A 17,173-nucleotide genomic window follows, 5' to 3' on the forward strand; every position below is an offset into this window, starting at 1 on the left:
GAATGTTAAAAGACCACTAAATTAAAACTTTCCATTGCACTTCCCCATTCTGCTTCCCCTTCACGGTTTTCATTGGGTGTGACGAGTTGTCTGTGTATTACAGATGACTGCCATCCATCGGAGGCCAAAGTGTTTAGAGGTTTACAATAACTTTTCATCTAACATTTAGCTTCTCCCTGTATTTTAAGAAACCAGGCACTATCTCAACTATGTCAAAGGAATAGCTCACTACCTTTCCATTTGTGCTTCTGTGTAGTTTTCTCACTCAAGTTATATAGGATGGGGTGGGATACCCAAAAGATGGAGGGTGTTACTTTCTTCTTCTCCAAAGTGTCTCATATTCTAAAATGTTTGTGAAAACACGATCTAGTTCTAAAAGGTTGGAAGTGGAGAAGGTGCAGTTGTCTGTGAGATGACATGAGACTATAACCATAGTATTTCATAACTGACAAAGAGTGACCTTAAGTTTTGTATATTTCAGGGTAATGGCATCATCACTCTGCTTGCAAATTCAAATGACTAATGAGTAGTTCCTCTCTGACTCAGGAATTTCTGTCATTTCCTGTTTGGTTTAACTTACCCAAGTATCATAGAAACAGATAAAATATTACTTCAGCTCCTTAAAGGTGGCAAGACTTAATGTTTTTTCTTATGAACCAGGTGTTTTACCTCATTCAAATTTCTGGCATTTTAGGAGAATTTTTATATCTCCATTTTCCCTTCTTTAACTTAGAGATGATTCCAGCTTCTCAACTGTAAGAAACTTCTCTGTACTCACAATGAATTAAATGAAAGAAAGAAAGAAAGAAAGAAAGAAAGAAAGAAAGAAAGAAAGAAAGAAAGAAAGAAAGAAAAGAAAAGAAAAGAAAAGAAAAGAAAAGAAAGAAAGAAAGAAAAAAGAAAGAAAGAGAGAGAAAGAAAGAAAGAAAGGAAGGAAGAAAGAAAGAAAGGAAGAGAGAGAGAGAGAGAAAGCAAGCAAGCAAGCAAGCAAGCTTTCCAAAGAAAAGAGAAACCATGCTAAATGTTGTCAAGAGCCAACTGGTTGCATTTAACTAAAATTTAGCCACTTTAAATCCCTTTTAGTATAAACAGGGGTGAGACTAAATAAACCAAGAGACTGACTAAATAACAAACAAAATCTGGCTGATTCCGTCACTGTGTAGCAAGTATGAACAAATGTGGATGTGAATTGTGATGAATGTGGAGAATGGACGGAACAAATTGTATACTCAAAATTCTTGCTGATATACTGGTGTAATTGTATAGGGGCATGAAGCTCCCCCTCAATTAGCTCTATGTGAAGTTCCTGAAGGGGAGCAATTTACCTACAAAGATTTTGTGACAACCCTTAGCTAGGACTTCTGAAAGTTGGTCCAAGCCACTAGCAAAAAAAAAAAAAAAAGGACACAGGATTTATGTGACACAACCAACAGTCAGCCCCAGCTGTTTTCCAGACCATTTCCCCCTCCACTTCATGTCTCTGCCTATGGCAACATTCTGAAAAAAGGAACTGGAAGGCCATCTTCAGATAACAATGAGCCAGGGATTCCCTTTGATATCTTCTAAGCACCCTTTTATCACAGGCCTTTAGCAATAGGGTTGCTTCACAAGAAGACTACTCAGTATAAGATGAATAAGGTCTGAGGATCTAAAGTATAATGAGACTATAACTGATAGCACTGTATTGTATGAATGAAATTTGCCGAGAGAATAGAACTGAAATGTTCTCACCAAAAAAAAAAAAAAAAAAAACAAGAAGAAAAAAGAAAAAAAGGGTAAACCTGTGAGGTGATGGATATGTTAATTAACTCAATGTGAAGAATCCTTTCAGGATGTATACATATATCAAATCATCATGTTGTACACTTTAAATATCATACAGTTTTGTCAATTATTCCTCAATAAAGCTGGAGGGGGAGAAAAAGAAGTCTATTGAGGTTGACATTACTTCAAAGCGAAAAACAGAGCTCCACTGATGCATGGCCTGCAGCTAAACATATCTTCTATTCTTAGCCTCCCAGGGCTACCTCTTACTCCGTCATTGAAAGTGCCTCTTCAATGATCTGATTAGAGCCAATTTGACACCTCCTCTAACTTCAGCCCTTCGATGTAAGAAATTTCTACACTTTTTTTTTAATCCATCTGCCAAAGCACACACTTGCACACAGCCCTTTACCTAGCATAGAGAGTAAAAATTTTAATTTGTTATTGTTCTTTCTTATTTTATGTATTCTTTTTAAAAGTAAAAAAAGTTTATTTTCATAAAAAAGTGGGGTTTTTTTTTTTCACTAATAAAACTTTTATAGCATGCCAAAACCGCAGTATATTTGCAGGGTTACATCAGAATTGCTGCTGTTATCAGTGTTGATCTGATAATCCAAGCACTTCTCTCCCTGTCTTCAAGGGGAGTGGTTTCAACTATAATTCATTTTTTTTTCTGGCCAAGAATTAACAGCTCTAAGCCAGTAGCAACCAACACTCAGCAGATAGTACAAACAAAAACAAAAAACAAAACAAAACAAAAGAGAAAACTAAAACCTAATGACACTTCTGCCCCCACGCCTCCCTACCGCTTGCTGACTCTGGAGTCTGACGGTGTTTCTCCTCCGGTGGAGCCCGCCTGCCCTCGAGAAGACCCTTTGCTTGCCTTGTGTAGTAGACTGCATGTTTCCCCTCCCCAATTTATATACTGATACCCTAAAACCCAGTGTGACCGTATTTGGAGATGAGCCCTTTGGGAGACAATTAGGTCATAAGGGCCGCGCTCTAATGATAGGCTTAGTGCCTTTACAAGAAAAAGACAAGGGAGCTTGCCTCTCTCTGTTCTCTCCACCATGTAAGGACACAGCAAGAACAAAACTGACTCTCAGCAGAATCTGACCATGCAAGGCCCATGATCTTAGACTTCCCAGTCTTCAGAAATAAATATTTGTTGTTTACACTGCCCAGTCTGTGGTATGTTTTATAGCAGCCTGAGACTAAGACACTTGAAGCCTATGATAACTGTGAACCCCACAAGGCCCACCAGGCCGTTCCAGTCATGTTACTGCCAGCGAGCCCCATACCAGTCAGCACTGCTGGGACACGCCTGGCATTCGGAATCAAGGGAATTGTAAATAGAGCTCAAGCGCGATTTGGTGTTAAAGATTGTGCATATTAAAATTTTAATGTGTTCTACAAGCTGAGAATAATATTCAGTAAACCAAAGTTTCTTAAACTTTCTCAACCTCAGTAACCTCACCTACAGGATGAAGATAATATATTTGTTTTTGCAGGGTTGTTCGGAAGATATGAAAAAATGCCTAGGACAGTGCCTAGAATATAGTCACTCCAAAAAAGCCTTAGTGATAAGAGGAGTAGGAGGAGAAAGAGAAGAAGTGGTCATAGTAGAAATAGTCACAGTAGTTGTCGTAATAGTGGTAAATAGTACCAGTAGTAGTAGCAGCAAAAGTAATAGCAGTAATAGTAGTAGTAGTAGTAGAAGTAGTAATAGTCCTAGAGGGAGCAGAAGCAGCAGCAGCTGTAGAGGTAGTATTATTAGTCACAGCAGGAGCAGCAGCAGTACCAGTACAAGTAACGGTAGTAGTGGTACCGGTGGTGGTGGCAGTACTAACAGAAGTAAGAGTAGGAGCAGAAGTAGTTGTGGTGGTGGTAGTCATGGTAACATTAATGAAGACATCTGGAATGCTATTAGAAGATGATGAGAAGGGAGACATAAGTTGAGACCTGGGACAGTACAGGCTGATCGTGTTAATGGGCCAGCATGCCAAGCTTTAGGACAGTAAGGTTCAAGAAATTTGAGTCAGTGAAGTCCACTTCTGAGCCAAGCAAGGAAGAATCTACAAAAGGCATCCTGGAGAAATGGCAGCATCACTTCAGCTTTGGCCACACAGATCCTCTCTGATGAAGCTGTTCACAAAATGAGTCCATTCTAAGAGGTCACTTGATGGGCCTCAAACCAACCTCCAGGATCTGCAGTTAGACACCAGATGAACTCCTGGATCCAGCAGGGCACATTCAGGATTTTTTTTTTTCCTTTTTAACATGTATTAAGTAACACTGAGAAAGCATCCCAGAATTTTAACAAACCAAAACACCACCAAAACCATGATTTTTCACTTCCCCATTGCTTTCCAGATCCCAGCCAAGCTCGGTCTGGATGATTTATTCTCTGTCATCCTGGTGCTTCTGGAGTCTCAGAGTATGCTTGTGTCACATGCTTCATGCACGTGTCTCTCATAAAGGAGGGACCTGGAAGCATCAAACCCCACAGCTTTCAGCTTCTCCCCTTCAGGTTCTAGATTGCTTCTCCAGGAAACTTTCCCTGATTGCTCTCTCCAAACGCCAGTCTGAGTGTCCTTCTTGTGTACTATGTTCTGCCACAGCATGTTGGAATTTTCTTACCACATCATGTTGTAATTGACTCTCTCTTTTCTATAATTTCCAAGAGATTGTGAGCTCCTTCAGGGCAGGACCTCTTTCTTCTTCTTCACTTGTACCTTGAGCACCTAGCAGAGTGCTGGGCAGTGGCTGGTGCTTGCTCTATATTTGCTAAATGAGTGACTGAATGCTAGAAGCAGAAGCAATGGTAGAAGGGTTTATAGCAGCGGTTAGTAGCAACAGGAATTCCAAGAGGGAACAGAGGGCTTATATAATACACAGTTATATCACAGGTTGATATAACTCCACACTTCTAAAGAGACTTAGTGACTCAGAGGTTTTGAAGCCTACCTATAGACATTCCAATGTTAAATTAGCATTTTACAATTCTGGCTGCAACTTTTACATTTACAAAGCAGCAGCCCAAATCATAGCTGTCCTACCAGTAGGTATGTGCCCACTGAAAGATGAACTGGCTCAAGTGATGACATTTTCCTGTAAAAAGGCACAACACCATTTGCATTTAAAAGTTTGGCACTGGGGTACAGTATTTGGTGGCAGCCAAAACTGCCTTCAGAGAGAAAGTGGAATGGGAAATGAAAGAAAGTGAGAGTGGAGGAATATGAATTCATAAGCATTATCTCCTTGGCTCAGCAGAGCAAAGCAGCAAAATAATACATATGCCATGATGATTAATGCCTTGGGATTCGGTGACATCACTATTTGGAGATCCAACAACCAGAATGTCACATCCCGGGCTGATGGAGAACTCCATGGAATCTTACTGAGACTGAAGGGAAAGAAAATGCTACTCTCTGTATATTGTCGTTCAAGGATGACTCAGTGGAAAATACAGCTTTAAATATACTTTGTTTCTATTCAAGTTTATTAGACATAAATAATTCAATTCATGTTTTAACCAAAAAACATCAATACTTCCTAAAAAGGAATTAAGAAAAACAGCAATCTTTTCTATCATGTCTACCTAGGTGGTCACTCACTCTTGGAAAATGGGATTAGGAGGTGGTAGGCAGGATAGTGCAAGGGAGGACAGGAAGAGATGCCAGAGTAATCTCAGGAGACAGAAGCTGAACATATAAACTTGAGTGTGTGAATCAGGGATACACTACGCTAAGAGCAAGCATGTAAGAGCCTGACTCTGAAAGGGTTTGATTAGAACCAAGAGGGCCAGTTGAGAACTAAAAATGCAGGGAAATAAATTCTCCCGGCCATGGAACAGAGACTACAAGCAAGAGACAAATATATCTAACTTTAGGGGAAGAAAGCCTTTAAAGAAAATAATTAGACTTTCAAACTCCTCTAAGACAGAGGATTCCGACTGACATGAGGGTAGGAGATGCTGGAAACTTCTGTATATTTAGACTATAAAGAAATAAAAACAACAGTTAACAAATTACATCTACTTTTGCTCCTGCTTCCCGCAGCCCCTAAATTTATAATATGGCATGCATTGGAAAGCATGTTTATGGTCTTAAACAAAATATGGAAAATGCTAGTGACTATATTCCAAGACTCATTTATTTGAAAATACCTTAACCAGACATTCTAGAGGTAATGTTGAAAATCTACATGACGTCTGTAAAAATATGAGTTTGGGCAAAGAACTGGTTTATTTTAGGGAAACATTGCCTTTATCAGCATGTCCCTGGGGATGGATTGGCTGCTGTCCCCAGGGGCTGAGTGAAAAGCACAGGTCTGTCCTTGCACTTGTTCTGTTGACTCCAGTTTGAGCCAAAAGCATTCATTGTTACAGCTTTTGTATTTGCTCTTTGCTCCATTCCAGCTCTATCATGATCTCAGATTTTCAATTATATCCATGTGCCTCTCACCATTTTCAATCATCTTCCCTTTTTCCTTTGTCTTTGTACTACACCCTGTCTTTCTTTTTTCTTGTTTAAAACAATTTTCCTCATGATTGTCTCTGTTTTAGGCAATTGATAAAATATAGAAATCCATTCCGCCACCAATAATCATTACAAACATTTGTCATGACTTTTCTAATCCTTTTTTATTGTTATTAGTTTTAACTAGATGAGACAATTATCCATAAATAATTGTGTATCTTCTCCTGTTACACTTAGAACACTAATAACCATTTTCCTTTTTCACTAAGAACTACTCATAACATGATTTTAATAGTAATGTGACGATCCGTCCTATCGCTGTACCGTATTTTCCAGTTACCACCAACTAATCCAATTTTATTAATATTTTCACTATTATTTCTAATAGTTCACTATTAGAAGTGATGTTTTTAAAATGTGAACATAAATCTTTGTCCACATAACCATTTTCTTAGGATAAATCCTTATATGAAAAAATATTGGTTTTAAAAATATGGCTGTTTTTAAGGTTCTCAATGGATATTGCTAAATTATTGGCAGAAAGCTTGCACATGAAATTATCCGTCCATCCTGCAGAATTCCTGACAACTTTGATTATCGGTTAAAAATCTTTGTTAAAATGTGCTCTGTGAAAACTGCTACCTAATTTTTGTTTTAATTTGAATTTGTTAATTTGCCTTTCTTAAATTACAAAAGAGGGTGAGTATTTTTCATATTTTGTTAACCTCTTTTGTGATTTTCTTACAAATATGTATGAAAAATCACAATTTCTTAAATGTGTTAGTTGTTCATCTTTTCATTTTGTTTACGGTATACAGAAATTTTTTATTTCCTCTGTGATTTCCTTCACTGCTTTTAAGTTTAGAAAATCCTTTTTCATCTAGAGATCAGATAAATATCCATCTATATATCTTCCAAGTTATTTTGGTTTAAATATTTAGACTTACCTCTTTAATCTATTTGGAATAAAATGGGTAATAATTTTTATAGGGGATGGACTAAACTGAATTTTTTAATCTAAATAATCAATTTCCCCAACTAGCATTTTAAATTACCAATCCCCTGTCTCACTGATTTATGGTGCTTCATTTATCCCATAAAGATTTTCTATATTCTAGCCTATTTATTTTTATTATATTAATAGCTCTGATCTTTAGCTAGTACTGGTGCTTGTTCTTATATTTCAACTCTACTCCTTACTAGCTAGCTTTCAGTAAACTAGTTTATGGCCTCTCTGTGACTCAATTTTCCTCATCTGTAAAAAGGGTATACCAATTTTACTTCCATCATGAGATTGTCATGAAGATTAAATTGATTAATAAAATAAAGAACTTAGAACAGTGCTTGGCACAAAGTGCCACGGGAGTATTGGCTATTATTATTGTCATTATTCTATGCTAGCAGGGCAAGTCCTTCTTGCAACTCTCATCTTTCAAAATTTTCATACCTACTTTATCTGTTATTCTTTCAGGTAAGCTTTATTTTCAAATTAAAACAGATATCTTTAATTTTTCTGATAGTAAAAAATGTATGTCCATTATAAGAATGTTTTTCAGAAAATGCATAAATATAATTTAAAATCACCTATCATTATATCACCCAGAGATACATGTTCTTAACATCTAGTTAGGAAATCTCCAAATATTAACTTTTCATTAGTTGTGCAAAACCTCTTCTTTTGATAGGAAATAGTCTGAGAGACCAAGGCACAGAGTGGGTGTCCGTAGCTAAATGTGAAAGAGTAACATAATAGGCAAAGGACAATCGGCCAAGGGACTAAATTTCTCAGAGCTATTTCATGTATAATTTGCCAGCTTCAGTTTTGTCTTTCCCTGTTTCTTTTAACCTGGCTCAAAGACCAACTAAAGTATTGAATAAAGGAAAGAATGTTCTAAGAAAACAGAATCCCAACTTTTCGGGACTGCTGTTTTTTTTAGGTAACAGTGAGTCACTGTAGGGTTACATCATTCAGAACAGTAACTGTGGCGCAGTTTTCTGTGGGTTTGGAGGTAGCTGCACTATCAAGGAGAAGGCTTCCAAGAAGAGGTGTCCCTATTTACCCACCTGAGCTGCTGCCTAGTCATCTCAGGATCAGCATTAACGAGGGTAAAATACAGAGGCGGTAGAAGACTGAATGCCTCTATCATTTGCTAGATGTTCACTGTCCAAGGGGAGGAGTCTTATTACAAAACATACAAAAATGGAAAATCTGCTATCCATTTAGAAAGCAAACTTCTCTGTTTTGGCTCCCTATGACTCTTTATAATATTTCAATACAGATTAATTTTTAAAGTAGACTTTATCTTTTAGAGTAGTTTTAGGTTCACAGCAAAATGGAACAGAAAGTACAGAGAGTCTTCATATGCTCCTTGTCCTCATACATGCACAGCCTCCACCACCACCAACATTCCACACCAGGGGATTTGTTACCGTTGATGAACCTACGCTAACATCATTATCACCCAAAGTCCAGAGTTCACGTTAGGTTTACTTTGTATGTTGTACATTCTGTGGGGTTTGGTAAGTATATAATGACATGTATTCACCATTGTGGTATCATACAGACAACTTTTATTGCCCTAAAATCCTTTGTTCTCCACTGGTTCATCTCTCACTCCCTGCAGCCTCTGGAAATCACTGATCTTTTTACTGTCCCCATAGTTTTTCCTTTTCCAGAATGTCATATAGTTGGAATTTGGAATCATACAGTATGCAGCCTTTTCAGATTGCCTTCTTTCACTTAGTAATGTGTATTTAAGATTCTTCCATGTCTTTTCATGGCTTGATAGCTAGCTCATTTTTTAATATTGAATAATATTCCATTGTCTGGACATATCACGGTTTATTTATCTATTCAATGACTGAAGGACATCTTGGTTGCTTTCATGTTTTGACAATTATAAATAAAGCTGCTTAAACATCCATGTGCAGGTTATAAAGTGGATATAATTTTTCAGCCAATTTTGGTAAATACCAAAGAGTGTGATTACTGGATTATATGGTAAGAGTATGTTTAATTTTAAAAGAAACTATCTTCCAGAGTGGTTGTACCATATTGCATTCCCCTTAGCAATGAATAAGAGTTCCTGTTGCTCCACATCCTGTCCAACATTTGGTGTTGTCAGTGTTTTGTATTATCATCATTCTAATAGGTGTACAGTGGAATCTCACTATTGTTTAATTTGTTCCCTAATGACATGATGTTGGGCATCTTTACAAATACTTACTTATAATCCTTATATCTTCTTTGAAGAGGTATCTGTTTTGGATCTTTAGCACACTTATTAATCAGGTTGTTTGTTTTATTGTTGAATTTTAAGTGTTCTTTGCATATTTTGGGTAAGTCTTTTATGAGTATTTTCTCCCATTCTGTGGCTTGCCTTTTCATTCTACAGTGTCCTCCACAGATAAGAAACTTTAAATTTTGTATAAATTAATTTTTGCCCCCAAGAGTACAGAAATGTAACAGACTTATCCTCTTTTCTTCACCTTCCTCCCGGCCCCAAATCTCCCAAAACTGGGGTAGCCTAGAAGTAGGAGAGAGAAATGGTATTCCAGAGACATATCACAGCCCTATCCTTCTGATCTCAAAACCTTACATCTAGCCTATGATGTTGAAGGGACAGTTTTTAATTGGATTGAGATTGAGTTTCTATAACACAGAACTGGTTGTGTTTTTGTTTTTATTTTATAGAAAAAACTGACCAGAGGAACATGGTATCTGCTCAAACAAAAGGGAAATTTGACAACACTTCAGTAATAGGAGAAGAAAAAATTGTTACTTTCATGTATACACCCCAGGCAAGTTCAGACTAGTCAGTAAATTCTTTACTGAAAGTAAACAAATACTATGATACTGCTGTTAGGAACAGAGGTGCTCCACTTAAGTGATCACAAGTGGAAGGTGAAGGAGTAGGACACCAAAGCACTTTGCATTGTGTTTCTGGATAAAAATTAGAAGACTGAATCGAAGAACAAACTATACAGGATTATCATGAATGCACTCAGTATGGCAAATTGACGGTATATTAAAGGAGTGGAAATATGGGTTTGGGAATTAGAAAGACCTGCTTCAAATCCTGACCCTGCTATTTGCTGTCTCTTCGACCTCTCAGAATCCTCATAGAAAATGGCCACAGTAACGCCTCCTAACAGGGTTAGTGTAAGGAAGAAAGATGCAATGTGACAAGTATAATACCTAGCAGATGACAATTACTCAAAAAACAGTTGCTACTCTTATCAGTATTTTATTCTTCACTATTTTTCATTACCGTCTATTACCATAGTTATTTATCCAGAAAATTAACATCGTTGCTAAAAACATATTTAAGTTGAAATTTGGACTTATGGGAAAAAAATCTAAAAAGTTCATAGTTGAGCGTAACCAAAATTCCTCAAAATAGCTAGCATTTGGCAATAACTTAGGGACCTTGGTTAGGGACTGCTTTCTAGGTGAGAAAAATATAAAATAAAGCGTTGGGATTTGGCCCACCATCTATGCCTTATCACAATGTATCAGGACTAGAAGGACATTTAGAGAGGAAAGTAAAGCCCAAAGAGGCTAAATTATTTGCCCATGGACAGTCTGATCCCACTTCACCCCCACCCAACCTTCATATCTCTCATCTATTAACTTGGCTGGTTCAGCCATAGCATACATTCAAGTGCCAATAAATTTCATCTTTGTCTTTTAAGAAAGTCACCTAACCAAGGTATCAGCCCCATTTCCTCTATTCTTCATGCTTCTTCCTGGGAGAGTAGCTGGCAGCAGCCACATGCAAACTGGCCAGCTGGTTCAGTACAGCCTACTGCCCCACAGATTTACCAGAAAAGGATTCCATTTAATGACAGTCTATTTAAGTTGTAGTCCTAGTTCTCTCCCTCCCTTTCACCATTTTTCTCTTCATTCATTACTCCTTCCATGTAGGGTGGGTGACAGATATGAACAAATCACTGAATGTGATGCATTTCATTTTGTTCCCTTTTAGACATTCTTATAATGGTTTTCCTGAGGAAAATCAACTAAACTATTGGCTTAAATACTAATCAGGAATCAATTATAATTCCAACAAACTGTGCCATCTGGGTTGCTCATTACCACTTTTGGGAAGTATTTATAATGGTGAGAAAGTATGTTTCCTAAGGTCATGTTTATTCATCTAGGATCAATCTTCAGATGCTGCCCCTGGACTCGCAGGATCCTAGAACTAGCCTCCCAGTTGGTCCTGCCTTGCTCTGTCTGCTGCAAACCGTTTTCCTAGCCTCTGAGGGCTTATCACTGACATTTCCTTCTCTCCCCACCACAAGACGCTACCAATTGCTTTATTATGTGCCAGTCATTCTGCAAAGTGCCTTGTGTGCGTTTTTTTTTTTTTAAATCCCATGACATAGACAATAGAGTTCTCCCCTTTAAAAGGAGGAACCTAAATTTCAGAGAAGAAAAGCACTTTGGGCAAAGCCACAGGGGATTTAAACCCAGGTCTGTGTGGCACAGGCACTGTCTTTTCTTCTAAGCTGCTCAGTCCCTCTCAGAGCCAGGCGTCTGGTGGATTATGAACCAACAGCCCTCTAATGAGGTCAACAGCTAGGAAACCTACACATTTTTCTCAGAAGTGAGGTCCTCCAAAATCTGCATCTTTTACAAAGTAAAGATTCCCAGGGAGATCCGTCACACCCCAACGGCTGACTTCCTGAGTCAGAGTCACCACAAGTGACACCCAGAAACCAGTCCTTGAATGCTTTTTATCCTTTAAAGTTCAAGATCCACTGTCCTGTGTCTTTATCCTTTGAAACCAAAAGTGTCCTTTAACAGAGCTTTTCCTGGAGACAATGTCCTGATCCCGGTGCTCTAACCCAAAAGTGTGACTGGCATGATGGGGATTTGAGGGAATGCTCTGTGACCAGCTCCCAGCTCACCTTTTGGCTGCAACTTATTTGATTAAGCTCCAGCTGCCTCTGCCTGAGTTCTGATTACCTTATTCAGGCCTATCTCACAGAAAACACAGAAAAAGAACTAGCTTGTTGACTTTTTTTTTTTTTGTAGCAGCTACAAAAAGAAATTTTTTTTGACAAATAAATGTTTATCAATTATCTGCTCTTTGTAAATGATACAGAGCTAAGAACAGGGTCCCTGTCCTCAGAAATGCTAGTGTGGATATAGGTAAGAAAATAAGCTATTCTCTCTTTCTCTCTCTCACGCACACACACCCACACGTGGTAAATTTCCATTAGCTGACTTACCCAGTCTTCATCATTAGAATATCACGTTTGAGCTCCACTGCTCAGTCAGTTTAAACTTGGCTTCTCACCAGCTCTCTCTTTTCTTTTCTCTTAGTCAGAATCTTCCACTTTCTAGATCAGCCTCTTCTATTTTTCCCTTGTTGCAACCATGTCCCACTCCTGTGTTTATTGGAACTTTCTATTACCAAAAATTGTCTGGATGTTACAAACTCAGCATTTGCCTTGATAGAAGACATCCTTACCCTCAAATCTACTGACCCTATGATGGCAGAAAAAGTAGAAGAGACACAGTAACAAAAACAACAACAAAAAAAGAGGGAGCTAGTGACAAGTAGAAGTCCAAAATATTTAGGAAAGAAACCCTAAAAAGCCAATCAGCTTACTCATTAAATACACGAATAAAGAATTCCCAAGTCAACTACACTTCAGTAAAAAAATGAAATTAAAAATAGAATTCCTAGCAATAATTCCCTCAGTATTTTATCTTATTATATAACACTTCATTAAAACTAGCTCACTTCCTCCCCTCCCCCACATCAAAGAAAGTAACATAATGAGAATCAACCCCATATTTCAAACTCAAACTTACCATAGAAGTTTAGTTGGCAAATCTTAGTCACAGATCCCTCCTGGCCTCCACGCCAGAGGACTGAGGTATCGTCTAGTCGGCTCTGAATGAATTTACAGCCCACTGCAATGCAACAGGACACTGAGATTCTGAAAAGGAAATTCAATCTCAGCTGAACTCATGCTGCCCTCCTCGTCTTTCCTGAAGGGGGTTCCCATCTATTTCAGGACAAGACAGACTGTCTAGTATCAAATACCTCACAAAGAGAGAGAAACAGCAAAATTTCAGTAATGCCTGTGTAATTCTCAAGCCCTGTACGAATGGAAAATCTGGGTTCTTCATTCTAAAATGAATTAGGTAGAGAAAGAAACTATTTCTTATCTGGAGTCACTCCCATCTAAATGTTTTACATGTGGCTTTTATGGGGGCGCTGAGCTTTCAGGGTTTCAAATGCTACTTATTTTAATCTATCTACAAATTTTACTCCTTGCTTTTGTTTTCAGATTAATAATGAATGCAATTTAATTGGAAAGAACTTCCATAATTTTTTCTAAACAAAAGCTAAGACTTTTGGTTAACTTCATGCCGTTCAACTAAAGCCAGGCTTACCTGAACTTTCCCTTTAAAGCAAAGCAGACATTACATAGGTCTATCTTTTCAATAAAAAACCATGTTAATTTTTATTCACATAACATTTATTTCCAGTCCCTAGAAACAATTTCTAGAGAGAGAAAATTTGCCACACATTCAGCAACTAGCATATAAATATATATCACGGAAAATATTCCACACACAGAGAAAACGTCACTATTGTGTTTGGAAAAATCATTTGTAAATTGTGGAAAATAGGACTTGTTCCTACCTTTAAGGCAAGAACTGCCACTGATAGTCATTCTAGTTATTCTGTACCTGTAACTGGCTTTCCTGAATTACCTTGAGATATTTATTATGTGTATTCTGATCACCAGTTGAAAGTTAATATATTGTAACCTCAAAAAGAAAAAAATTCTTTTTTCTTGAATTTGTTCATAAAGGACAGCCATTCTTAATAGAAAATAGCTTTTGTTCCCCAAAACACATTTGAACTGTTTAATTATTGAGTTTCTAAAAGTCAAGGCAATTTTTACAGCAAAAAAATTGGAAAACATTGCAGCCTATGATTATCTATTGTGAGATAGAATGTCTTTTTATCTATCATTAAATATTTTTAAAAATTGTAGGGAAAGAAATCCTAACAGTTGAAATTTTTACCCATATAAAAGAAACCCATCTTGTCTTATGAGTTCCTTCTAACAAAACTATAGTATTTTCTGCCGGTTACTAGTCAAGGTTTTGTATTGTGTGAATAAAACCATAGACACTTTAGAATCCAGCTGCCTTGGCACATGCTCCCAATTGCCTATATGACACCCTCTATCTCCCCTTCAGGGTCTAGTCTGATATGTCCTCATGGATCAACCTGCCTGTCCCAGTAGCTTCTTCCATGGCTGACCAAGAACCTGCATCCCTCTACACACCAATTCCTCTAGGCGTTATTAGGATCAATCCATATTCCATTTCTTCAGAGTCTCTTGACAGGTCTTAAAGAAATCTTTTCTTTTGTTTTTCTTTAATTGAAATACCATCAGTTACAATACGTCAATCTCTGGTGCACAGCACAATGTCCCAGTCATGCATATGCATACATATATTCGTAAAGAAATCTTTTCGGCGTTTGCCCCGTCCCTACCTTTCCTGTCGAACTGGAGGTGGCTGGAGGAAGGCAGTGAGAGCAGAGTGGCTGCCTTCTGGGAAATCCAGGCCCCGCAAAGAGCTAGGGGAGGGCACAGTGTGGGCAGCTGGAGGAAGAGGAGGAGTAATTTGTGTGCCACTGCAAACATGATATGTTGCCAAGAAAAACACCATTCCTTTTCCCCAAGAAGTTCAAAGCTCTTTGCAAATATTAACTCATGAACCCAAGAAGTCATGGAACAATTATTACTTTATTATGCCCTTAAGATAACCACTGCAAGCAAAATCATGAGGAAAAAGAGTCTATTTATTGTTTCATTATACCCCAGATATTTACTGGGCACCTGCTATGTGCTGGGCACTGGTGGCAGAAAACCAAGACAGCCCGTCCAGGCTCTTGTACTAGTCCAGGCCCTCTTGTTTGCCCAACTGGGGCACTAAGCACCTGACTACACTACTTATTACACTTGTTTACAATTTATTTTTGCCCAAATTGTTTAATGGAATGTGCTCCATCCTTTAGAATGCCTATAATGTGCTAAGTGCTGAGCAAACACGCAAAAGAAAAATTTCTTAACTTACGCAGAAATCTCATTACGATGATAGGAATAGGGGAATATCAGTTCTAAGTGCTTTCTTTTAAGATGCCATAAACAAAGCTTCATTGTGAGCCATCCTGTTTCTTGCAATGTTTGTGGAATTACTTACTATAGACAGACAAGGAGGGTTAAGATATCATTCCAACCACTTTGTGTAAATAATCTGGCTTTTTGAAAATGATTATTCAGATGTGTAAGCATATTTGGTGAAGCAGAGAGCTTCTTTTCTGACCTCTTTTTTATTTTATGTGACAAAAATGGCAGGTCAGATATAGAAAGTGACTTATGGCATTTCTAAATGCTTCTTCTTAGGCAATGGACTCCAGGTATTTTAGGGGACGTGGTGATCTAAGACTACCTGGAAAAAGAGGCTGCTTTTTAAAAATGTGTCTTTCTGATGAATCAAAAGAGATTTAAGTTGTTATGTTTTAAAGATGCAAGAAAGGATTCTAGTCTGTTCTGGGAGTCACTAACCCAACCCGGGTTGGACAGAACATAGAGGCTGTTGCAGTTCTCACTCAGCAATGTACACATATTTTGAAAGTCAGAGGAAACTATGACACCACTTAAAACTCAACTTCCCTCCCTAGTAACACCTCCCTGACTAAACAGAGTATAACAGACGTATAATGTTGATTTGTCACTCCAGGGTATTAGTTAACACACGCAACTAGTGAAATTCAAGCTCCATTTTATTAAAGAATTTTCGCATCGGGCCGCAAACTACCTGTCTCGCTTCAGCCTCTCTTCCCTATTATTCCATCTCCAGCACAGATTTTCCTGATCTTCACTACATCATGCTTATCTGAAACCTTCTGTTTTGAAAGAGCTCCTCACCCACTCCGATGCATGCACACCGGCACTCTGCCCACCTGGGAAATTGTTCACATCTTAAGATCAGACGACATCTTCTAGTTGTTTCTTCCCCAGTTCCCACACCACTAGCTCATCCCATATTTATTTATATAGGTACGTAACTAAAGCCTGCTTGTCTCATGTATAGAGATACTCCTTTGTATCCTTCGCAAGTAGTCCAGGCTCTCTTGTTTGCCCAGCTGGGGCACTAAATCTTTGTTGAAGTTGAATTTCCTACAAAACATCAATATAGTACTTACTGGAGCTGAGAAAGTGATCCGTTATACTTGGGTTTACTCTTCAGGTGAAAGCACCAATGGGATGTTTAAAAACCCTTTATTAAGCAGAGCTGCTGATAAGGAGAATAAAATCAATTGAATACATTATTAAGTTAAAAATCTATTATTTTCCAATTAAACAGCTATTATAGTAATATTAGTAATATCGACACCATTGTCATTCAGCTTGTTACCCTTCAATGAGCCAGGGTCATATTCTACTCCAGTTACAACAATAACACTGAAAAGAAAACGGTATATTGGTGGAATTGCTACAGGGGACGAGAAGTAGCTAACCATTGACAGCAATGACAATGCTAGCTGAAACTACTTATCTCTGGTTTCAAGTCAAACAGGAGACTAGAAGATGGTAATAAGGAAGGACCCAGAACAAAGAGGAGAGGAGAAAAGGGAGGGATTGGATTGCTGTAAAAGATTATCCTTCAAATTCATTTTGGCCATTTTCTCTTTATGAAAGAGAAAAATAGATGTTCTTATAGGTTGGACAGAACACAATGATAGGCAGTTGAAGATAAATTCTACTTAGTAAAAAAATTGTTCTGTCTCTAGAGCCTCTTACAAAAGTTGTTTGAAATGTGTCCTGCCTTCCTTTCATCCACTAGATTTGAAATATTAACAATCTAGTTTTTAGTTTTA

The 17,173-nt window shown here is 37.9% G+C and overlaps 1 protein-coding gene across 5 annotated transcripts in view; it reads right to left on the reverse strand.

The window, feature by feature from the left end:
* Nucleotides 1-14,998, reverse strand: part of CYTIP (cytohesin 1 interacting protein) — a 68,618-nt gene extending 53,620 nt beyond the window's left edge. The window contains exons 1-3 of one of the 5 annotated variants that reach the window (XM_031451435.2): nucleotides 14,783-14,998; nucleotides 13,075-13,176; nucleotides 12,486-12,644 (exon numbers count right to left, since the gene is read on the reverse strand). In XM_031451435.2, coding sequence (XP_031307295.1) covers nucleotides 12,486-12,499 — 14 coding nt within the window. In that variant the 5' untranslated portion in view covers nucleotides 12,500-12,644; nucleotides 13,075-13,176; nucleotides 14,783-14,998. Of the gene's footprint in view, nucleotides 1-12,485; nucleotides 12,745-13,074; nucleotides 13,177-14,782 lie in introns of those variants that run through there. The other 4 variants (XM_010985607.3, XM_031451441.2, XM_031451438.2 and 1 more) reach the window with 4 other exon arrangements.
* Between the last annotated feature and the right edge of the window lie 2,175 nt (nucleotides 14,999-17,173).

This window comes from Camelus dromedarius, chromosome 4, assembly GCF_036321535.1.
Source record: "Camelus dromedarius isolate mCamDro1 chromosome 4, mCamDro1.pat, whole genome shotgun sequence".
Classification (NCBI taxonomy): domain Eukaryota; kingdom Metazoa; phylum Chordata; class Mammalia; order Artiodactyla; family Camelidae; genus Camelus; species Camelus dromedarius.